The following is a 19,877-nucleotide window of genomic DNA, read 5'->3' as shown; positions in this document are numbered from 1 at the left end:
CTCTGGTGGGGCTCCGGAGGAAAATCAGGCATCACCTGGAAAACCACCTGCTGTTCCTTCTCACCGAGGACACACTTGTAGGGATCTACCCTGAAGATAAACGTGGGTCGAGTTGGAGACACCTGCAAGCAGTGTGGTCCCGTGTGCAGGCGGGTGGTGACTGCACCGTGGCGCTCCCTTGCTGGAGCCCAGTGCGGCTTAAAACGACCACGAGGGCTCAACAGACGGCTGGGGATTTCTGGGGTGTACTGGTTTCCCAACAGACAGGACCTGGAGTTGGTGGCAGGCAGCTTAGAGTGGCCACCACGTTTCTGATTGGTCGGTCTTCCCATCCGTTCCTCCCCAGGACTGGCCTGCTCCGCCCGCTGCATGTACTAGGGATTCCTAGTGCCGAGGGGAGAGGCCTACCTGGGGAGGGTGGTCCAGCTTCCGTATGGGCTTTCCAGTATCAGGCGAGCTGCCCAAACTGCAGACTGGTGAACAAAATAAAGTATTTGAAAAAAGAATATACATGGTGTGCTATCACTGCAAAAAAGAGCCAAAGAACACAACTGCTCACTTGTGGAAAAAGAAACCCCGAATACAGGAATGTGGGAGACTGGCTGCCGCCAGGGGTGGGGGGTGGCAGCTAGGGGGCGTGGGAAGTAGGCAGGAGAAGGAAGGCGTGTGCCTTTTTCATGATGGACTCAGAACCACAGCAATGCTTCGAAGCCAAAATCCATAATCGAAGCCAATGTTTTCAAGGGAATTCAAAATGCAACGCAAGTAGGGAAACACTACAAGTAAAGGAGGGCACGCTGGTGGGGCAGGGGAGGTGGACAAAGCAAAAGGAGTAGAGGGTGGGCCAGAGCCAGCGGTGGATTGTCATGGGGGGTTTCTGCATTAGCTCACAGTCTTAAACGCCTAGACAATCATGGCCATCCATACTAGTGTGTGTGCAAACACGAAGGTTTCTAGCTTTGTCCACAGGGCCTAATGAGCAATGCCAAGTCAACAGAAGGCTGGCTGGTCCTGGATCTGGTTCCTCACGCTATTCTTCAGTGATTCCAGGACAAGGGGTGGGAGTCAGGAAGGGCTCAAAAGCCAAGGTGAAGGAACCCACAGTGGCCCAAAGTGGGACAGGCAAGGAGCAAAGCCGCTACAGTGATGGACGTTGACCCAGAGACTCGCGGGCATCCCCGAGTCCACGCTGACAGCAGATGGGAGAAAGGCATAGTTCTTCCTCAACTCCAGCTGCGTACAGAGGGGCTGACGGGATGACTGACCATCAGGCAAACACAGCTGCCGAATCGTGGATGCTGGAGTGAGTGGGTAAAGGTGTGATGAAGAGCAGGAGGCCTCCCCATGGGAGAGTAATCACAAAGTGAAAACTCTGGAGCTTGACGGTGAAGAAGCCGCGTAGAGCCAGAATAAACCCATGCGCACACGGTCAATGACCCAACGAGAAAGGCGGCCAGAGCCCGTGGTGGGGAGGACTGTCTCTTGCGGAGATCTGGACCCCTGTGCTACCGCAGAGCACGATGCAGGGCGCCTGGCTGGCTCTGTGGGTGGCGCATGTGATTCTTGATCTCGGGGTTGAGAGTTCAAGCCCCACATGGGGCATAGAGATGGCTTTAAAATCTTGGGGTGCTGGAGTGGCCGGCTCTTCATTTGGGCTCAGATCATGATCCTCAGGGTCATGAGATGGAGCCCTGCATCAGGTTCTGCACTCAGCGGAAAGTCTGCTTGAGATTCTTTCTCCCTCTCCCTCTGCCCCTGCTTGCATGCTAAAGTAATTTTTTAAAAAAGATTTTATTTGAGAGAGCACAAGTGAGGGAAGGGGAAGAAGGAGAGGGAGAAGCAGGCTCCCCACAGAGCAGGGAGCCCGACATGGGGCTTGATCCCGGGACCCCAGGATCATGACCTGAGCCGAAGGCAGATGCTTAACTTACTGAGCCACCCAGGCATCCCTAAAATAAATCTTTAAAATAAGATAAAAATCTTCAAAAAAATTGTTAAAACCACCCAACAATGAATTTAAGACCTGAAATCATAAACTAGAAAAAAATGGGCAGTGGCCTCCCTGACACTGATCTTGGTGATGGTTTTTTGGATTTGACACCAAATGCAAAAGCAACAAAAGCAAAAAATAAACCAGTAGGACTACACCAAACTAAAAATCTTAACGCTCACCAAAAGGAAGCCATCAACACGATGAAATGGAAACCTACTAAATAGTAGAAAACATCCGTAAATCGTATATCTGGTAAGGGGCTAATATTCAAAATAATTCCTACAACTTCATGGTAACAAGTCAATTGGATTAAAAATGGGCAGAAGACAGGAGCAGACATTTCTCTGAAGACGACATCCAGACGACCAGTAGACACATGAAAAGATGCTCAACATCACTCATCAGGGAAATGCAAATCAAAACGACGATGATCTATCACCTCACACCTGTTGGAATGGCTAAAAATAGAAAACACGAAAACAACAGATGTTGGCAAGGATGCGGAGAAAAAGGAACCCTCATACACTGCCGGTGGGAAAGCAAGCTGGTGCAGCCACTCTGGAAAACAGTACGGAGGTTCCTCAAACAGTTAAAAATAGAGCTACCCTATGACCAGCAATTGCACTTCCAGGTACATATCCGAGGAAAACAAAAACACTAATTTGAACATATCTACACCCCACCATGTTCATAGTACTATTCAAGACAGCCAAGATTTAGAAACGACCCAAGTATCCATCAGTGGATAAATAAAATGTGTTGTCTGTCTCTCTCTCTTGCACTCACACACACACACAGAAATATTATTCAGCCGTGGACCTTGATATGCCATGATGCTAAGTGAACTAAGTCAAATACTGCATGATCCCCCTTATATGTGGAATCTTTTTTTTTTTTTTTTTTAAGATTTTATTTATTTATTTGACAGAGAGAGACACAGCGAGAGAAGGAACACAAGCAGGGGGAGGGGGAGAGGGAGAAGCGGCTTTTCCGCGGAGCGGGGAGGCCGATGCGGGACTTGATCCCAGGATCCTGGGACCATGACCTGAGCCCAAGGCAGACGCTTAACGACTGAGCCACCCAGGCGCCCCTTTTTTTTTTTTTTAATTTTATTTGAGGGGCGCCTGGGTGGCTCAGTCGTTAAACGTCTGCCTTCGGCTCAGGTCATGATCCCAGGGTCCTGGGATCGAGCCCCGCATCGGGCTCCCTGCTCCTCAGGAAGCCTGCTTCTCCCTCTCCCACTCCCCCTGCTTGTGTTCCCTCTCTCACTCTCTGTCAAATAAATAAAATCTTTAAAAAAAAAAAAAAAGATTTTATTTGAGAGGCAGAGAGCGAGCACAAACAGTGGGAGGAGCAGGGGGAGAGGGAGAAGCAGGCTTCCCTCGGAGCAGGGAGCCCGATGCGGGGCTCGATCCCAGGACCCTGGATCGTGACCTGAGCCGAGGGCAGACGCTTAACCAACTGAGCCCCTCAGGCACCCCTACATGTGAAATCTAAAAACAAAGCAAAGCAAAAACAAAAAATCAAGCGCATAGGCACATAGAACAGACTGGTGGTTGCCAGAGTTGAGTGGGGGGTGGGAGAAATGGGTAGAAGGAATGAAAAGGCACAAACGTCTAGGTATAAACTAAAGCCGAGGGGAAGTAATTCAGGGCGTGGCGACTACAGGTAATAACACTGTATATTTGAAAGTTCCTAAGGGAGTAAATCTTAGAAGTTCTCATCACAGGAAAGAGCGTTTTGTGACCGTATGTGGTGACGGATGCTAACCAGAGTCGCCGTGGTGGTCACTTCCCAGTATATGCAAATACTGAATCATGTTATCCACCTGAAACTTGTCTACGTTCATTATACCTCAACGATTAAAAAAAACCCCACCATTTCTAATAAGAACCATAGAATTATATTGCATTAAGATACTTGGATTTTAGAGAACATACTTTCCTCTGAATATTAGTTCTTGGAATAACAAATTCATGCTCCTCATCCTTATGGAACACACATTTTTAAAGATGTCTCGAGATCTCCAAAGACACTAACAATGAACTCTGGGGCAGACAAGTGAATTGTTTCAATAAATCCCAAAGGAACACCTGAGAGTCTGGGGAGGGGTGTGATGCCGCGTGGGGGGCCCCGAGGGCACAGGGCTCTGCCCGCACCTCTGGGCCCCGCTGCGCTCCGGCGGCCTCCCGCACAGGCGCGGGGACCTCTGTGTGGACCCGGCGTCCGTCTGACTCCTGGTCCAGGAGCAGAGCCTGTTAGAGGCGTCAGTGGGGCCCCAAGAGTGCCGATGGCGCTGATGAGTGTAAGGCAGAGGTTGGCGGCCTGGAGGGATCTCATTTGGGACGCGTCTGCACTCGGCCATGGGAACGGGGCGGGGCTCCTTCGGTGACTTACCAGCTACAGGCTTGTCGGAGACACGGCAGGTGTCGCTGGTTCTCGCCGGCCTCGAGTGCAGGGAGCTGAAAGTGAATGCAGGGCCGTGCTTGGGGAAGGAGTGCCACCCGAGGCAGGAAAGGACAGGCCAGGTGCCCCCGCATGGCAGCAGCCCAGACTCCCAGCCAGCGGGGCTGCTGCCTGCCCTGGACACCCGATGCTGGTGGGAAAGCAAGCTGGTGCAGCCACTCTGGAAAACAGTACAGAGGTTCCTCAAACAGACCCCACCTGCGCTCACGCCCCAAGAAGGGACATGCTGCCAGACGAGGCGTGGATGAGCCCAGCGGCCCAGGCCCAGATGACACTCACCTCCACACGTTCTTCTGTCCGGGATTCCCCGCTCATCCCTTCGGGGCCACAGCTCCATGGCGTGCAAGTGTCCCAGCGTCCTGTACGCTCCCACCCCTCGCCAGCTCCACGGGGGCGCAGTGTGGGGCCGAGGCACGGAGTGCAGACCGGAGCCCCCGACCATGACTGCGTGCCGCAGGGTACCCACCTGCACCCCACCACACTGGTGTGAGGGGAACCCTCGGCCGAGGGCCTGCGTGCAGCAAGCACCCAGTAGAAGGGGGTTGTCACCATCAGGAGTAGCAGGCAGGCCTGTCACTGGGCCTGTGACATCCCTGTGTTTGTTGGGGGGGAGGGTGCTGCCTTTTACCCCCATGTGATCCCTACCCCATCCATACTTGGCTCCCGGCCCCGCCCCCAGCCTGTGTGGAGACGCCTCGTGGGGGAACATGCTCAGCTTCCTGGGGTGCTCCCCGCTGTGGGCACAAAGGAGCCCCTCTGCACCGAGGATGGGACCCAAGGCAAGCACAGTCAAGCCTGGCCAGGCAGGTATGAGCTGACCACACAACAGGCCTTCCGGTGAGGGAAGGAGCCCGGGGTCAGGAGGCCGAGGCCTGAAGGCTGCCGTCTGTGGGCCCCGGACGCTGCCTTCTTTCCCCCCAGGAAGGCCCAAGGACCAGGGTCTTGGTCAGCTATCACACCAGCTCGTACGAGGCTTTTCTTGACTTCTGACACTCCCCTGCCAGAGCGGAGCCAGGTCATAATGAAATGGTGGTTCCATCCCTGCGTAACCCCCACGACACGGCCCTAGGGCAACCCCTGCCTCAGACCGGGGTGTGCACAGAACATCCCCCAGACGACAGGCGCCTGCTGGCCCTTCACCTCCGGAGCCGAGGTGTCGCCGTCACCCAGGCCGACTCAGGACTCCTCTGCGCACAGAGCACGGGTTTGAAAGACAAAAGCCCAAGTGCCAATTTGGACATTCTTCTCAACCCCCTCAAGCAAAGACCTGCAGCAATTCCTTCTGGGAAAGCAACGTGGCGACCCAGAGCCCCAGACTCAGCCTGGCCAGCAGGAACTGCCCACACGTGCGGAGCACGGAGCTCTGGGGACAGCCTGCAGCTGGGCAAACGGGGCCACTTAGCTCCTCGAGAAGAGCGGCAGAGACATGGCCTTTGCTCTTGTCTCACCGTGAACGCCGAGGATTTGCGGACAGCTGACCACCCGACTGAGTCTTACGCTAGCTTAGTAGAAGCTCAATTTTTCTTAAAAAAAAAAAAAAAAAAGAAAAAGCCTGTCTAAATCCACACATGAATAAAGCGTATTCACCCCAATCCAGGTCCCCAGCCTAGAGAGCACGACAGCTTTAGGAAAATGGCAGCACAGAATTCTAAGGATGAAAACAACTCACACAGCTGGCTTTCAGGAACAGAGACAATGTAACTGTAAACGAGAGAACAGGGGAATGCGGAGGGGAACGCTGCGGGGGCCTCGGGGACAGCACTTCCTCCGGCGGGGTCCCCTCCGTGATGCAGCGGCAGGCCTGATTTCTACTTGGGAGAAGCCGTCCGAACACACGGTGCAAATCCAGTTAGACACTTAAAATTTATTACACCTTTTGATCAAAATAGTTGAACACGTATATACAATCCCATTGGAACTTTTTTCTGAAGGACCAGGGTGGACTAACATGAGACCCCTGCGCCACACCTCAGATCTGTCAGTTGTGCCACGACGGATATACAGTAAGAATTATTTTTAAATTAATTGTACTTTGAAATTCTCCATTTCTAGCTGAATGTGAATGGAAGTGGCATTCTGTTAACGTTAATTCAGGGTAATGAACAGAATGTTCATTATCAAGACATTTGTTCTTACAGATCGGTATCTTTAGTAATCAAAATATGCCTTAAAATTTCAAGAGCGGTGCGCGCACCCCGGTGCTCCCGTCCCCTGGAGGTCGCTGTGATTGGGGCCGGGTGTGAAATCCCAGTGAGGGCCAGTCACGTAGCATTGTTACACCTCTCCAGTTTGTCTTGGGAAATGCTGATTTCGGGTATCAAAGATCCTACTTTAAAAATACGCCACCGGGATACTGGCGGCATCACGTAGTAATTGCAGTTGGTTAATTCTGCTGGCTTGAAACGCAGTATGAAATTGAGCATGCATGTAATCTCAGCAATTTTTAGAAAGAATATTCCTCCCACAAGTACTCTTTAAAAAGGTTTAAAGAGAAAGCACGTCCGTGTTCCCGGCTGTACTGGAAACCAGACGTTGTACGTCCGCAGCGGCGGTTCTGCTGCTCGAACGCTCCTTCTCAGAGGCGGTCCCGGGCTTTGCGCAGACCTTACCTGGCGCGTTACCTGCACTCTTTCCACAGAAACGAAACAGAGTGAGTTTGGGACGGACGGGTTCAGAGCACACGTGCTACCATTCTGCCAACGGAGGACAGAGGCTTTTCACATTGTTCCAAAGCTCGATTCTGCAGAATTCCATTATGTGCCATGAAAGCAAATAAAAAGCCGATACTTATCTTGGATTTAAAAACACGTTTTAGAGTGTGTTGCTTTTATTCAGTGGTCACACCAGAAGGCGTGATGGTAGATACAGGTGTGTGGGGGAGTAAAGCTGCCTGAGCCCGCTTGGCGAACCCACGCCTGCAATGGGGGCCGCCCGGGCTCGGAGGAAGGCAGAGGGGCGGGGGGCACGGCGGCACACGCGCGTGAAGGCCCGAGTGTGATGGGGGCGCTGGGGGGGGGGGGGGCTGCAGAGAGAGAGATGTTCCATCAGACAACTTTTCTCTTGGGTGTTAACTTTCTGGTCTACAAACTGGAAAGCAAGGCTCAGACTGAAATAAATACATTTATTCTGAGTAATGGCCATTATTGAGCACTGTCCACCAATGCTGCGCTGAGTGGGTGAGTGGGTGTTCCGCGGAGCAGCGACCCGGCCCGCCTCGCCGCAGGCGGAAGGCCGGCCCCTCCAGTCTGTGAGGGGGAGCGGTCAGCGCCTTGCTGCTCCTCACAGGGAGGAGGATGCGCCCCTCCTTGGAGAAGACAGCCGGGCTCAGTCCCCGTGCTGGCTTCCTTAGTTGACTTTGTCCTGGAAGATGTACAGGTTGTTGGTGGCAGCCACGGCGATAATGTTCTCCGCCGGGTGCCAGGCCGTGTGCAGGATCTTCTTATTGAAGTCCAGACTGTCCACACTAATCTCGTCCTTCTTTCTCTTACCGCCTGTACACACCTTCCGAGGCTTTAAGCTGGCTCGAGGCTTGCTGTTCTCCCGGGAAGCTTCCAGCGTGACATCCCTCCGTGTATTCCGATCAAACATCCTGAAGAAGTTGTTGTAGGACCCCGTCATGATCGCACTGCTCAAGACAAGAAGAGAGAGTAACGCCTGTCAAGGACGAAGCGCTCAACACCCCTGCAGCACGCGGGCCCAGCGCCCTGGACGCCCAGTGGGGTCACCTTCCCTCACCCCTCCTCTACCTGACAAGACCATTTCTAGAAATAAGAAACAACAGTTAAGAACGGTCAGGAGAGACATGCAATGAAAATTTCCTCCTGAACTGCTTATGTGCCATCATGTCAGCAAAAATATACAGTACAGAATAGAAAAGGAAAAAAGGAATAGCCACACTTTTATTTACACTTTTTTTTTAAGTGATCTCTACACCCAACATGGAGCTCAAACTCATGCCCCGGAGACCAAGAGTCCTGTGCCCTTCTGACTGAGCCAGCCAGGCGCCCCACATTAATGCATTTTTAAAAAGTAAAAAAACCCGACACAGTCATCTGTCCCAGCCATGAGTAACTGATTTATTTTCAGGTCTTGAACATTTCCAACTCTGTCAATGATTCAAAGTTGGTTTGTGTTCAGTGGACATTAGTCAGACTTTTCCCAGCACAACACACAGTAGCTCAAAGAATACTTTTTAATTCATTTTGATGTCAAAAAGTTCTTTCACAGGAAGCAACAAGAACACAAAGGGGAAAAGTCCTAGACCTTAGTGTGGGTCTCAGATGCTGCCGTGCTGCCCACGGTCTCATTTCTCCAGCATTAATTCTAATGGCTTCCGCCGTCTCTATAGTCGAAAACGTTTGTTACACTGGTACAAACTTCCGGTCTTTTTCTACAAAACTGAGAAGAAAATGGCTCTCAGCAAGTGCTGCCATGATTTGGCCCGTGGCCACCGCAGACAAGGAGGGGGTTCAGACCTTGCCCCGCGGATGGGGCGGATCCTGCTGGCAGCACAGCCCGGTCTCGGCAGCTCCCTGCAGTCTTCTCCTCCGAGGAGCCCACGGCCTCCTGTCTCATCGAGGCATGGCTAGTGGCTGACCCTGACTGCGGGCAAACCCCTCATCATGGTCTGACTACACTGCACCCAGAAAACAGGATCAACTCAGAAGGCTACTCGCAGCTACCCTTATTCCGCTTCTGCCCTCGAATGCCGGGAGCCCAGGGCGCTCTCCGGCTCAGCCTCGTGGGCCAGACGACGTCCATGGAAGGCTGAGCAGGAAGCGCGCCCATGTGGAGCTTCCGTCCACGCTCCTCAAACTTAACTGAACTCGCCACAATTCCTCAGAACACAGACCGGTAAGATTCTTTCAGGAGATGCTATTTTATTATCGGCACTGATTACAACTGCTGGTGCCTGGTAAAAACGAAAGCGGACCAACTTCAATACAGACTCATTATTTCTTTAGATTTTCTGACCGCCACGGCAGCACGGGAGGTGGGAGGTCGGCGTTCCCACTGCACTGGTCCAGTGACCCAAACCACACAAATGACCACCTTCCCAAGCACCTGGCCAGGTGGCATCCTGTCCCCTGGTGGCAAAGTGGACCCAGGAGCAAGTGGCTATGTCCGTTTCTGCTAGACAACCTGAGCACAGCCAAGCGGTGCCACATGACTGCAGGTTATGAACAAACAACAAGTTCCTTGTTCACTCACCTGACGGTGAACACTGGGCTCCTTCAGGGGTTCGCTAGTTCCTGTTTCTGAACATGTTTTCTTACCTGTATGTGCATGAGGTTCCTGACCCACGCAGGCCGCTGCCAGTCTCCAAACGGCCACGGTCAAGGCCACTGGCGGCCACCCCTCAGCCTGACATCCCCGTGGTTGTGAAAGCTCTGAGAGGGCATCCCGGTTGGTCTGACCTGCTGACTTCTACTGAGGACGAGCATTTTTATCCATTTTCTTCCCATTTATGAGCTGTCACTTTCCTATAGACTAAGAATTCTTTGCATATTCTGGATACTTCTCTCTTTGCCAGTTATATCTGCTCTTGCAGGTTTCATTTTTATTGTTGTATTCCAATATAAAAAAGTTTACCATGTAAATGTAGGTGAAGTTCCTACTGTTTTCTTCACCGTCTGGATCTGGAGCTTAAGAAGTCCGTAGTGTCCCGCATGCGGGCGGTGCTCTCCCACAGCTATGGCCCAGTCTTTACAACACTCAGAGCTTATTTACTCTGGCTGAGGGAGAGCTATAACCTGTCCCCCCAACACAGACAACCAATTTAGACAAATCAGTATCGTTCAGAGTCAACATTCCTCAGCTTTGCTCGCAGGGCCGGGGCCAGCGATGGCTGCCTGCCTCCCTGAGGTCTCACACCTGCTTTCTGAGTCTGCGTCCTTTCCCAGAAGCGCACCCTCTAGATCTGTTTCGTGAGCTCCCATCAGGGTGAACTGCTCTCCATCTGAAAGCACCTTTATCGCACACACGTTCTGAGTGATCCTTGTCTCAACACACACCCCAGGCTGACAGCAGCTTTGTCCCAGCACGCTGAAACGAGCACAAGGCGCTGCGTCATGCCACCTTCTGTGTGTCTGCTATGCTGAGCAGGCCACGCTCAGCCTGACCGTCCGTTCTCCAAAGTAGTGTGTCAGTTTTTCCATGGCTGCTTTTAAGATCTTCTCTTTGCTTCTGGTGCCCCGTGATTTCATTCTGACACAGATGTCGATTTCTGTGCTTCCTGAATCCGTGTGCTCAGTCTTCCGTCAGCTACAGAAAGTTCCTGGCCGTGTCCACGTCCTCCTGGGCACGCCTCCACATTTTGCTGTGTGGGCCCCACCCCCACCCCCGCAGGGTGCTCCTGACCTTTCTCAGGTCCCACCAGCCACTCCGCGCTGCGCCCTGGGCACCCCCAATGTTCTTCAGTTCACTAACCCAAGGTCTCTCTTGCTGCTCTGGATCTCCTACCAAGTCCACAGCGATTTTCAACCACTGTGTTTTTCATTTCTAAAAGTTCTGTTTGAGTCTCTGACAAACCTCCCAGGTCGTTTTTAGGGGTCTTGTTTATGGTTCCTTCCATTAATCAGAAAATATTTTCAGCATTCATATCTTATACTCTGCAACTTGCGGTTCCAGTATCTGAATCCTCAGAGGTTAAGTTTTGTTGCTGTTTCTGACTTGTTCACAGTAGCTTTCCTATGGGTACGTGGTTGGTACTTTTTACCTGTATGCTTATGTTTAACGGACTTTAATCTGGGGAAATCCCGAGTCCTGGGTGTAACGGGAGAGGCACACGGCCAGATTGCCTCAGGGTTTGCCGACAGTGTGACTGCCGAGTGCTCTCTCGCTGGGCTGAGCGTCAGGGCCCTGCAGTGTCCAAGCGCGGGCGTGCGTACACCTCTCTGCAGAAGCTCAGGGTGCGCTGGTTGTGACCCCAGACCCACTGCTCATGTGGCACTGCCTAGGCCCCTGGTGTTGCTGCTGGGGGGCCTGGGAAACGGATGACCGCATAAAGCACACACTGCTTCGCAGGGCCGGGAGTCCGGTGCTGCCTCTGCTCCAGGAGGCTCCCGTCTGCCGCAGCGTCCACGAAGCGCAAAGAGGTGGCAGTCGGTGTGTCAAGAGGGTAAAAGCCTGGATCTGAAGCAGTCTGCTCCTCTTGATGCCCAGAGCCCTGACTGCTCCGTAGTGCTTGACTCCTCGTTAGCTTTTCTAGATCATGGAGCCAGTCCAGACACGAACTCCACATCCTGGGAGGGAGGGCAGGCTGACAGTTCCACATCTCAGGGGATTTTTAGGCTTCCCCTACCCCCTAAGGTGTCAGACACGTTTCCCTTGGGACTCCCATCTGGACGCAGATGGATGATGCCTTTTCCATAATCCTGGAGTGTCTCACTGCGCGTGGACCCAAGGCTGTTAAGTGCACCAGCCCTCTGCTGTGAAACCTGGCCAGCCGGGTCCTGGGACCAGATGCTCCCAGGCCAGCCCAGTGAACCAGGTTCCCCGGCCTTCTGCTTCCCGCCCCCTCTTCACCCTGGCCATCGTGCACTCTCCCTCGTTTATGTGTGTGCTCAATGACCCACATGCGCAGGCCCTCTGCCACTCACGTCCCACAGGGAGGCCCTACCTGACTCACCTTTCTACTAGGGACGATGGGCGGACAGTCTCTTTCCAGCAACAGAAATGCACTGTGTTGTCTGAGATCGAAGACATGGCCCTCAGCAATACTGCCGTTATTACCCTCCTCAGAGAATGTGCACGAAATAAACTACCAAGACACCAGAGATGCCACCTCCTGGAGGCCACCAGGACTTCACGTCAGCCACCCCACCTGCTGTTCGAGCACAGCCACCAGTGAACTCGGAGGGCGTTTCCCCCTCTTGTTCCCTCCAGAGGAAATGGCAAACTGGAACACGGCCACTCCACATGCTTAGTGGTAAATCATTACCCCACGTCCTTCCTTCTCACTCATCTTGGAAATAATACAAAAAATACATGTATTTTGAAAATATTTTAAAAGCATTTTAAAAACCACCAAAAAGAACCTTAGTGCCGCATGTACTGTCTGAATACAGATGGGACCCAAGCGAGGGAACAGCTGCTCAGACGCCCTGTCGTCTCCACCTAGAACCTGCCGCTCGGCAGGCAGGTGGCCTGGAGAGCGCAACCCAGCAGCCCCCGAGGCAGCCCCCCTGCGTCCAGGGCCGGTCCACCACGACACACGCCCTACCTGTCCGAACCGCTCCAGCAGCACTCGAACTTGTCGAAGATGCAGTCATTTTCATACAGAGAACAAAGCTTGCTCCGCAGGTACTCGTGGACCTTAACGAAAGCACAGGAAGGTTAGAAAGCGCTGTGCGCAGGGGTGGCGCCAGGCCTGCGCGGCGGCCTCACCTGGTGGGTCTCCACGGGCCGGCTCTCCATGTTGAGGTCCCACACCTTCACCGACAGGTAGTCTCGGGTCATCATGTACCGACCACTGTGACTGAATTTTACGTCGGAGATGGAGGAGATTATTTCTGAGAAGAAGGACCTACTGCTGGGATCTTCAGGTTCTTCAAAAACTGAAAAAAACAAAGTTTTCAGTGTCTGTTTAACGTGGGGACGCCTGGGTGGCGGAGTTGGGTTAAGTGATTTCAGCTCAGGTCCTGATCTCAGAGTTGTGGGATCGAGCCCTGTGTCAGGCTCTGCGCTCAGCACTGAGTCTGCTTGGGGTTCTCTCTCCATCTTCTTCTGCCCCTCGCCCCGCTCACTCTCTCTCTCAAAAAAAAAAAAAAAAAAAAAAAACCACAAAAACAAAACAAAGCAAAAAACCTTCACAAAACAACAAACCGAGAGAACAAACCACGTTCAAGTCCCTAGGCCCTCCCTGGGGGCTGCAGACCGCACTCCACTCACGCTTCTGATCTTTCTAATCTCAGTATGTTTTCTGGCCTTCAACTTCTGAGCTTGAGAGACTTAGATGAAACGTCCCAGTGCCAGTTACTGCCAAGGGACAGCATCAGAAACACAGGCCCCCCAATCTCACTCAGACTCTGGAGCACTACATCCATGCCTGAGGCCCCGGGCTGCGGCCTGGAAAAAGCCCCTCAGGACACTCCCATGTGCCTTTTGGTCAAGAACCCCCGTGCTGACCACAGGCTGCTACCACACAAACACCTGCGAGTCTGAGCAGCCCAGGCCCTGGCGAGCCACGTGCAGACCTGTCCCGTCCATATCATGGGATGATGAAGCGGCGTCACCTGGGAACACCGGGTCCAGACTGTAACCTCCAGAATGGTCCCATATACCGAAGCCCATCAGGAAAAGGGGTCTGTCTCTGCTGTTCAGGAGTCAAGCTCCACATAACAAAACCGAATTACTACTTTTAGAAAGATTCCAGATGCTTCTTTAGCAGACCTTCCTTTCTCCTACAGGTTTTGCTTTCTAAGAAGCTCAATAGCCCTCCACCTGCGCCGCAGTAGGGACCTCAGAGGCTCCACCAGACGCCTGATCGCACCATCATGCCCTCAGCTCGGGAAACTTCGAGTGAGTACTTCCTCATTTTAAACTGCTTTAGTTTTTCTTTTAATGTAGAAGCCCATGTTTCTTGGTTCTGCATTTGAAGTTAATTTTAAGCAAGCCAGTGGCAATACCAAGCATTTACTCAAACTATTTTCCTGACAAAAACTACTTTTGGTATCTAAAAATGGTTTACTCAAGAACATTATCTTGAGGGGCCCCCAACTGTCTCAGTTGGTGGAGCGTGCCACTCTTGATCTTGGGGTTTTGAGTTCAAGCCCCACGTTGGGTGTAGATTACTATAAACAACAACAGCAACAACAAAAGAATATTCTCTTGAAAGACACAGGCCAACGTTACACGAGGCTCACTCTTCCTTGCGGGAGTCCTATAGGAGGAATTCTCTAAAACACAGTTAGCTGCAGAAAAATGAGAGCAAGGCAAAAGGTTACTGAGAACTGGTGAGCGCAGCACATCTAATGCCGGGCGCCGCTGGCGTTGCTACACGTCCTACGGGAAACACTGCGGACACAACGATCCATGAATGGATCTCACCAGACGAGAGAAGTGTCACAGGAAGTGAAAATCCAAGGTACTTCCTCGGACAGGCTGGTTTGACCTGTCAACAGACTGTGAGGACCCATGAGCAGAGTTCCCAGTACACAGTCCAGTCCCCACCACGGGACCTAATGCACGACACACACACTTCCGGTTTCCTATAAGGTCGGGCCTATTCTTTATGGCTAAACATAAAAACAAAACTTTCCTCACCTAGAAGAAACCAAGGCTCAGAGAGGATTAAAGCGCTAGAGCTTGGCCTGAGGGAACTGGCCCAAGTCCAGCACAGCTCACTGCGCACAGAGCCCATCCCGACAGCCGAGAACCGTCACGGGTGAGATGCGTTCTGGCAGCCTCAGCCGAGGTCCTAATGCACAGAGGTAGAGGCAACAGATGGTTCTCGGCTGGACCCAGCTAGGGAGTCCTCTGATGAAGCCCTGGGATTCTGGGCGGGAGGAACCCTACAGGCTGCCCCACCATGGGACGCCTCACGGCCCACGCGGTGCCAACAATGGGCCACCAAAGAGCCACCCGGGGACTTAGGGTCAAAAGCCAGTCCTACGCTTGCATGGGTATAAGGAGACCAGAAGAAACGCTAAGCCTCTGGAGATGGTCTCAAGCCTGGAAACCAGGATTAACAGGAGATATCCCGGCCCTTCCAGGCACTTACACTTGGAGTGTCTGTCACACAGGGCTGAAGAGCGCATGTCACACAGTCGGACGGTCCCTTTGCTGCTGCTGTACACAAACACGTTGCACTGGTGCGGGTGGAACTCGGCCGCGGTGATCACCTCCGTCAGCTCCTCCATGTTCACAGGCTTGATGTCCACGATGTCTGGAGGCGCACAGTTAAGGCAGAGCGCTTGGCGGGCTTTAGTCCACATTCAAGCCAACGTCAGGTGTGCAACACCCCGCAGCGAGGGGTGCGAGCAGACACGCACAGCAGGTGCTCCTGGTAGGAGAAGCCGCGTCCCCGCACTGCTCACACCACCGCCGTGCGCCTCACCAGTCCCGGGCCCACGCACACGCACGCACCGCCTGCGTCCTGCCGCGACCACGAACATTCCACGGGAGGACATCCCCAGCAAGATCAGACAAGCTCAACGATGTAAATAAGAAAAGGAAGCAAGCGGCCACTTGTGCAAAAATCCCATACCTATATCCATAAATTACACACACAAGAGAATTGCCAGATTCCAAAAGATTCTGCTTTTTCAAGAATCTTTTCTTGATCTGCCATCAAGAGCTCATTCTAAGCAGTTAGAACAGTGTTAACATTACAGCTTGCCAGGCAGAGAAACCACGCAACTGAAGAAAACAAGGAAAGAGTGGAATTTGGTTTTGGGTCGGGATGGAACAAGAGGGTCCAGATGAACAGTTCCACTGAAACAAGTAAGAAACCTAACACCACAGCTCATCACTGGACACGAGACAGCAAGGCCGTGGCCCTCGAGGGGCTGGAGGCTCCTGGACAGACCGAGCAGCGCCCCCAGTCACACACATGGCACGGTCTGCAAAGTTAACCAGGAAGCAAGAAGCCCAAGGTGCGCGGAGGGAATGGCTGTCCGTGTGCAGACAGGCGCAGCTGAGCGAGGACAGGGGGCTGTGGCTCTGGGAGAGGCACGACCTGCTGCCAAAGCGCTTGTCAGGGTACCAAAGGTACTTCTAAGGTAACCGTATTAAAAAATACAAGCACGTATATGAAAGCGTTCTGTGTTTCATAACCTAGGTAACAAGGAAGGGCATCTAAAACATGATTGTGCGACAAAATTTTGTAAAGGCAACGAGAAGTATGACTGCATACACAAATCATTTATGAATTGCAGTTCTCACAAATCATGAAGAAAAAGGATGAGATTCCAACAGGAGAAAAATCACAAAGGACAGTAAAAAAAAATTCACACTAACGGACAGTAAATTAACAGAAGATACTTAAACTCATCTATAATCAGATAAATTAAAAATGGCCTTATTTTGGTTTTACTGATGTGAAAAGTTATTTTAAAGAGGGTCCAGGGTTCTGCTAAAACAAATACTCCGAGGCAGTGGGAGCCCCCGCGTCTCAAAGCCTGCATGGAGGCTGGTGTCCCGCGCACCGAGGCTCACAGATGCGCAGGAGGGGCAGCAGCGGAGCGGCTCGGGGCACCGCGTCCACGGCTCCGAGTGCGTACAACCCATCCTGCAGCTGCAAGCGGGAAAGATGGTTCTAATGCGTCAAGAAACAACGAGGCTAGGGGCAGGGGCTTTCTGACGTGCCCCAGGCCCTGTGCTACCAGCTCTGCACCACGGGCTCTCGGGTTCCACAGAACTGCAGGCGGCACCCCAGGAGTGCGGGTTTACGGAGGAAGAGAAAGGCCTGGGCTGACATAGGGCCGTCATGTAATTAAGGTCTTCGAGCAGAACTCGGGCCCCCGACACCCCCGAGTGCTTGGAACTTCATTACCACCGTGTAGAGGATGAGCCCCGTTGTTCTTAAAACACAAACTTCCTAATACAGACATAAAAACTGCCTACAACGGTTATCTGTGGAGGGTGGGATTTGGTGTGTGTGGGGGGAGAACCTCCTCTGAATTATCTGCATTTTGTTCAAAATGGTCACATACTAATAGAAGAAAGAAGGATTTAAGATGTAAGAGTTTAAGGAGAATAAAGCGAAAGCAGGGAGCACGGGCAGGAGCCTGGAAGACAGGAAGCTGTGCCAAGCTGCACAAGGAGGAGGGAGACCCAGCAGGCAGCCGTCAGCACGCGGTCCGCGCCTCGTGTCCCGGCGGCGCCGCACGGATGGCAGAATCGTCGTACGCTCTTTCCATAACTAAGTCATCACATTAAGTACATAACCACAGCTGTACAAGGACATCAGACAATAAAAATCCAGTGTGAAATGATAGAATTTAAAACACCACATACACTTCATTTCATGGATTTTCTGGAGTACAAGGGAGCGCGCACACATGCCATGCCCCGTCTCGGCTACAGCCCAAGCGACCCGAGGACATCTGTGCCACTCTGGTCGGCCCGACATCGCCCCCAAACGTGGGAAATCCTGACTGATGCCCCTCGATGTGCACATAAGACAGGGCTCTCATTTCTGGAGAAATCAACAACTTTTAACATGAGCGAAGAACCAGTCGCATGTAGATTTTCACCGTAACGGTAACCATACCGCTGTAGCCTTCTTGAGAGAGATGAAGGTTTGAATATTCCTTAACAGCTTGTCTTCTATAAGGGAACTCACATGATCAGTCACTCCTCGGGCTGTGTAACTAACCACCACTCTAACCAAAGTCAATGTCTTCTATTCTAGTATCTACTAGCCAGTCTGTGTTGGGGGCAAGGGACCAGGCAACACTGAACCTCCAGTTACACACTATTTAAAATCGTCTCTCACGAACCTGGGAGGGCAATGGACTTGAGGTCATTCTCATTTTGTAGGGAACTCTCCCCAAAGGTAGAAAGCAGTTTCCATTCTTAGGGACACGTTAAATCAGAGAACTTACATCACAGGCTACCATGCAGCAAGCCATGTTTCGAGGTGCAGACTCAGATGCAGAAACACACATGCACTGAGAACTTCCCTGAAGAACAAACCTATGAATGATGCCAAGACAGCCATCTGATGAAGGATACTAAAACTTCTATCTGTGATTTCTAAATGCCATAGATTAATTCTCAGGTCATCTGCAGAAAGATATGTTTCATGATCACTATTTACTGAAATGGAATTTATATGATATGTGTGAGCATTTGCAAAAATTCGTCGTGGACTTGCTTCTACCATAAGATCCATGGGCTTCAATATTGGAACCTAAAAATGGAAGGAAATAGGAATTCAAAACAAAGATCACCAGAACATAAAATTATAACACTTACAGCAGAAAGCAAAAAACAACACATCTATATTCCCAGCGAGCTGAGAGTTCTGTACAGGCACACTACCCCAAATAAGCCGTGAGCAGAGCCGTGCGAACAGGCTGCGGATGGGGTCCTGTCCCTCCTGCGGCAGGTCTGTTCTTGCTGAGGGGCAGGCCACACGGGCATGGAAACAGACCGCCTCCGGGGCGCGGGCGCCTCTAATGGTGGGGCTTCACTGTCTGTCCCAAAGCCACGGTGAGCTCGTGGGACGCGGTCGAGGACCACCCCTGCCCCTCCCTGCAGCTGCTGCCTTGCAGAGTGACAGTCTGAGCCTCCTCAGTGCCCTGGTGGTCTGCTGCTCAGTGCACATGCCGAGTGCCGCCAGGGAGGGGAGCAGGGGTGGGAGAGCGCACAGGAGGGCCCCCGGAGAGCTGGTGAGGTGCCTGCTCCATCTGCTGCTGGCCACGTGGGCTCGTCAGCCTGAGAGCTCATGCAGCGGTTCACTTCTCTGGCAGAGACAGCTTCTGGTATGCATAATACGCTTCAGTGAGAGTGTTTTTTAAAGGGGACACAAAAACCCATGTCTGTGCTGGGCACTGCGGTCAGGGAATAGGACCTCTATACCACTGTGCAGACCGTGGAGTCAGCCCGGCAACAGGTGAGAGCAAGAGCCCGGCCTGAGCACACCTATATCACCACAAGAGGCAGGGGCGCCATCGTGGGTGATCGCGTCCACACGTGAGAAAGGAGAACAAGAGTCCCAACATCACTGACATCTAGTGGGAAAGAAGGCAGGAGCTTAAAAGCAAGATGAAAAATTAACAGTAGTAACTCTGTTACTTTTCTAATTAAGAGCCAAAGGGAGCACCTGGGAAGGCTAGGAGGAAAGCTCTCCTCTTGACCTCTCTGCCCAAAAGTCTGCAAGAATGAGCGTGGGGGAACACGCATAAATACTCCCTTCATTTTCAACCAGCCAGGTGCTGACCCCACGCTGGTGTTCTCTGGCACGGAGGTGTCTGTCCTGCAGGGCGCAGGGCAGACCACCACAGCCCTCTGACGAGTCTCTAAGTGATCAAAACACAGGACAACTCTCAGGCTAGGACAGAAAGGCTCCTCCTAACTAAATCCCTGTTCTGGCACTAAAAATGTAAGAGGAAAACAATTTAAAAAGAGCAATATTTTGACTCCTACTCAGCTAAGCTTAGACAAATAGTCCTTTTTTTAGCTTTTAGAGAGACAATTAAGAAATCAAATACGGGCCTAAAGTGACAAAGGTCAACTTACAGCCTGTGACTCTGAAATCTCAGTGTGTTCCTAACAGCTGTTTCTAATGAAACGACACTTCGGCCCAGTTAGACCAAGTGTATCTAGGAGACTGTATCAAAGAGCCTCTGAATAAAGGGGACACTGAGCCCACCAAGACCTGTGGGTTTTCCAGCAGGCACGTGAGCATCTGGTGTGGCGAAGAAGGCTGAGAGCGGGGGCTGTGTGTTCGGCAGGAGGCCGTGAAAGT

At 52.2% G+C, this 19,877-nt stretch overlaps 1 protein-coding gene across 11 annotated transcripts in view; it reads right to left on the bottom strand.

Annotated features, from left to right (window-relative positions):
- Nucleotides 1-7,566: 7,566 nt before the first annotated feature.
- The window catches only part of PPP2R2D (protein phosphatase 2 regulatory subunit Bdelta), a 55,071-nt gene continuing 42,760 nt past the window's right edge, over nt 7,567-19,877 (bottom strand). For all 11 annotated transcript variants that reach the window (XM_045879097.3, XM_045879091.3, XM_064595472.1 and 8 more), the window contains 5 exons: nt 18,140-18,317; nt 15,183-15,347; nt 12,848-13,017; nt 12,684-12,775; nt 7,567-8,084 (listed from right to left, as the gene is read on the bottom strand). In XM_045879097.3, coding sequence (XP_045735053.1) covers nt 7,805-8,084; nt 12,684-12,775; nt 12,848-13,017; nt 15,183-15,347; nt 18,140-18,299 — 867 coding nt within the window. In that variant the 5' untranslated portion in view covers nt 18,300-18,317 and the 3' untranslated portion in view covers nt 7,567-7,804. The remainder of the gene's footprint in view (nt 8,085-12,683; nt 12,776-12,847; nt 13,018-15,182; nt 15,348-18,139; nt 18,318-19,877) is intronic.

Source organism: Mirounga angustirostris, unplaced genomic scaffold, assembly GCF_029215605.1.
Source record: "Mirounga angustirostris isolate CCGP_5_RB_7025 unplaced genomic scaffold, mMirAng1.0.hap1 SCAF_6, whole genome shotgun sequence".
NCBI lineage: Eukaryota > Metazoa > Chordata > Mammalia > Carnivora > Phocidae > Mirounga > Mirounga angustirostris.
Note: the sequence above shows the minus strand (reverse complement) of the source record. Positions and strands in the feature narration are given on the sequence as shown.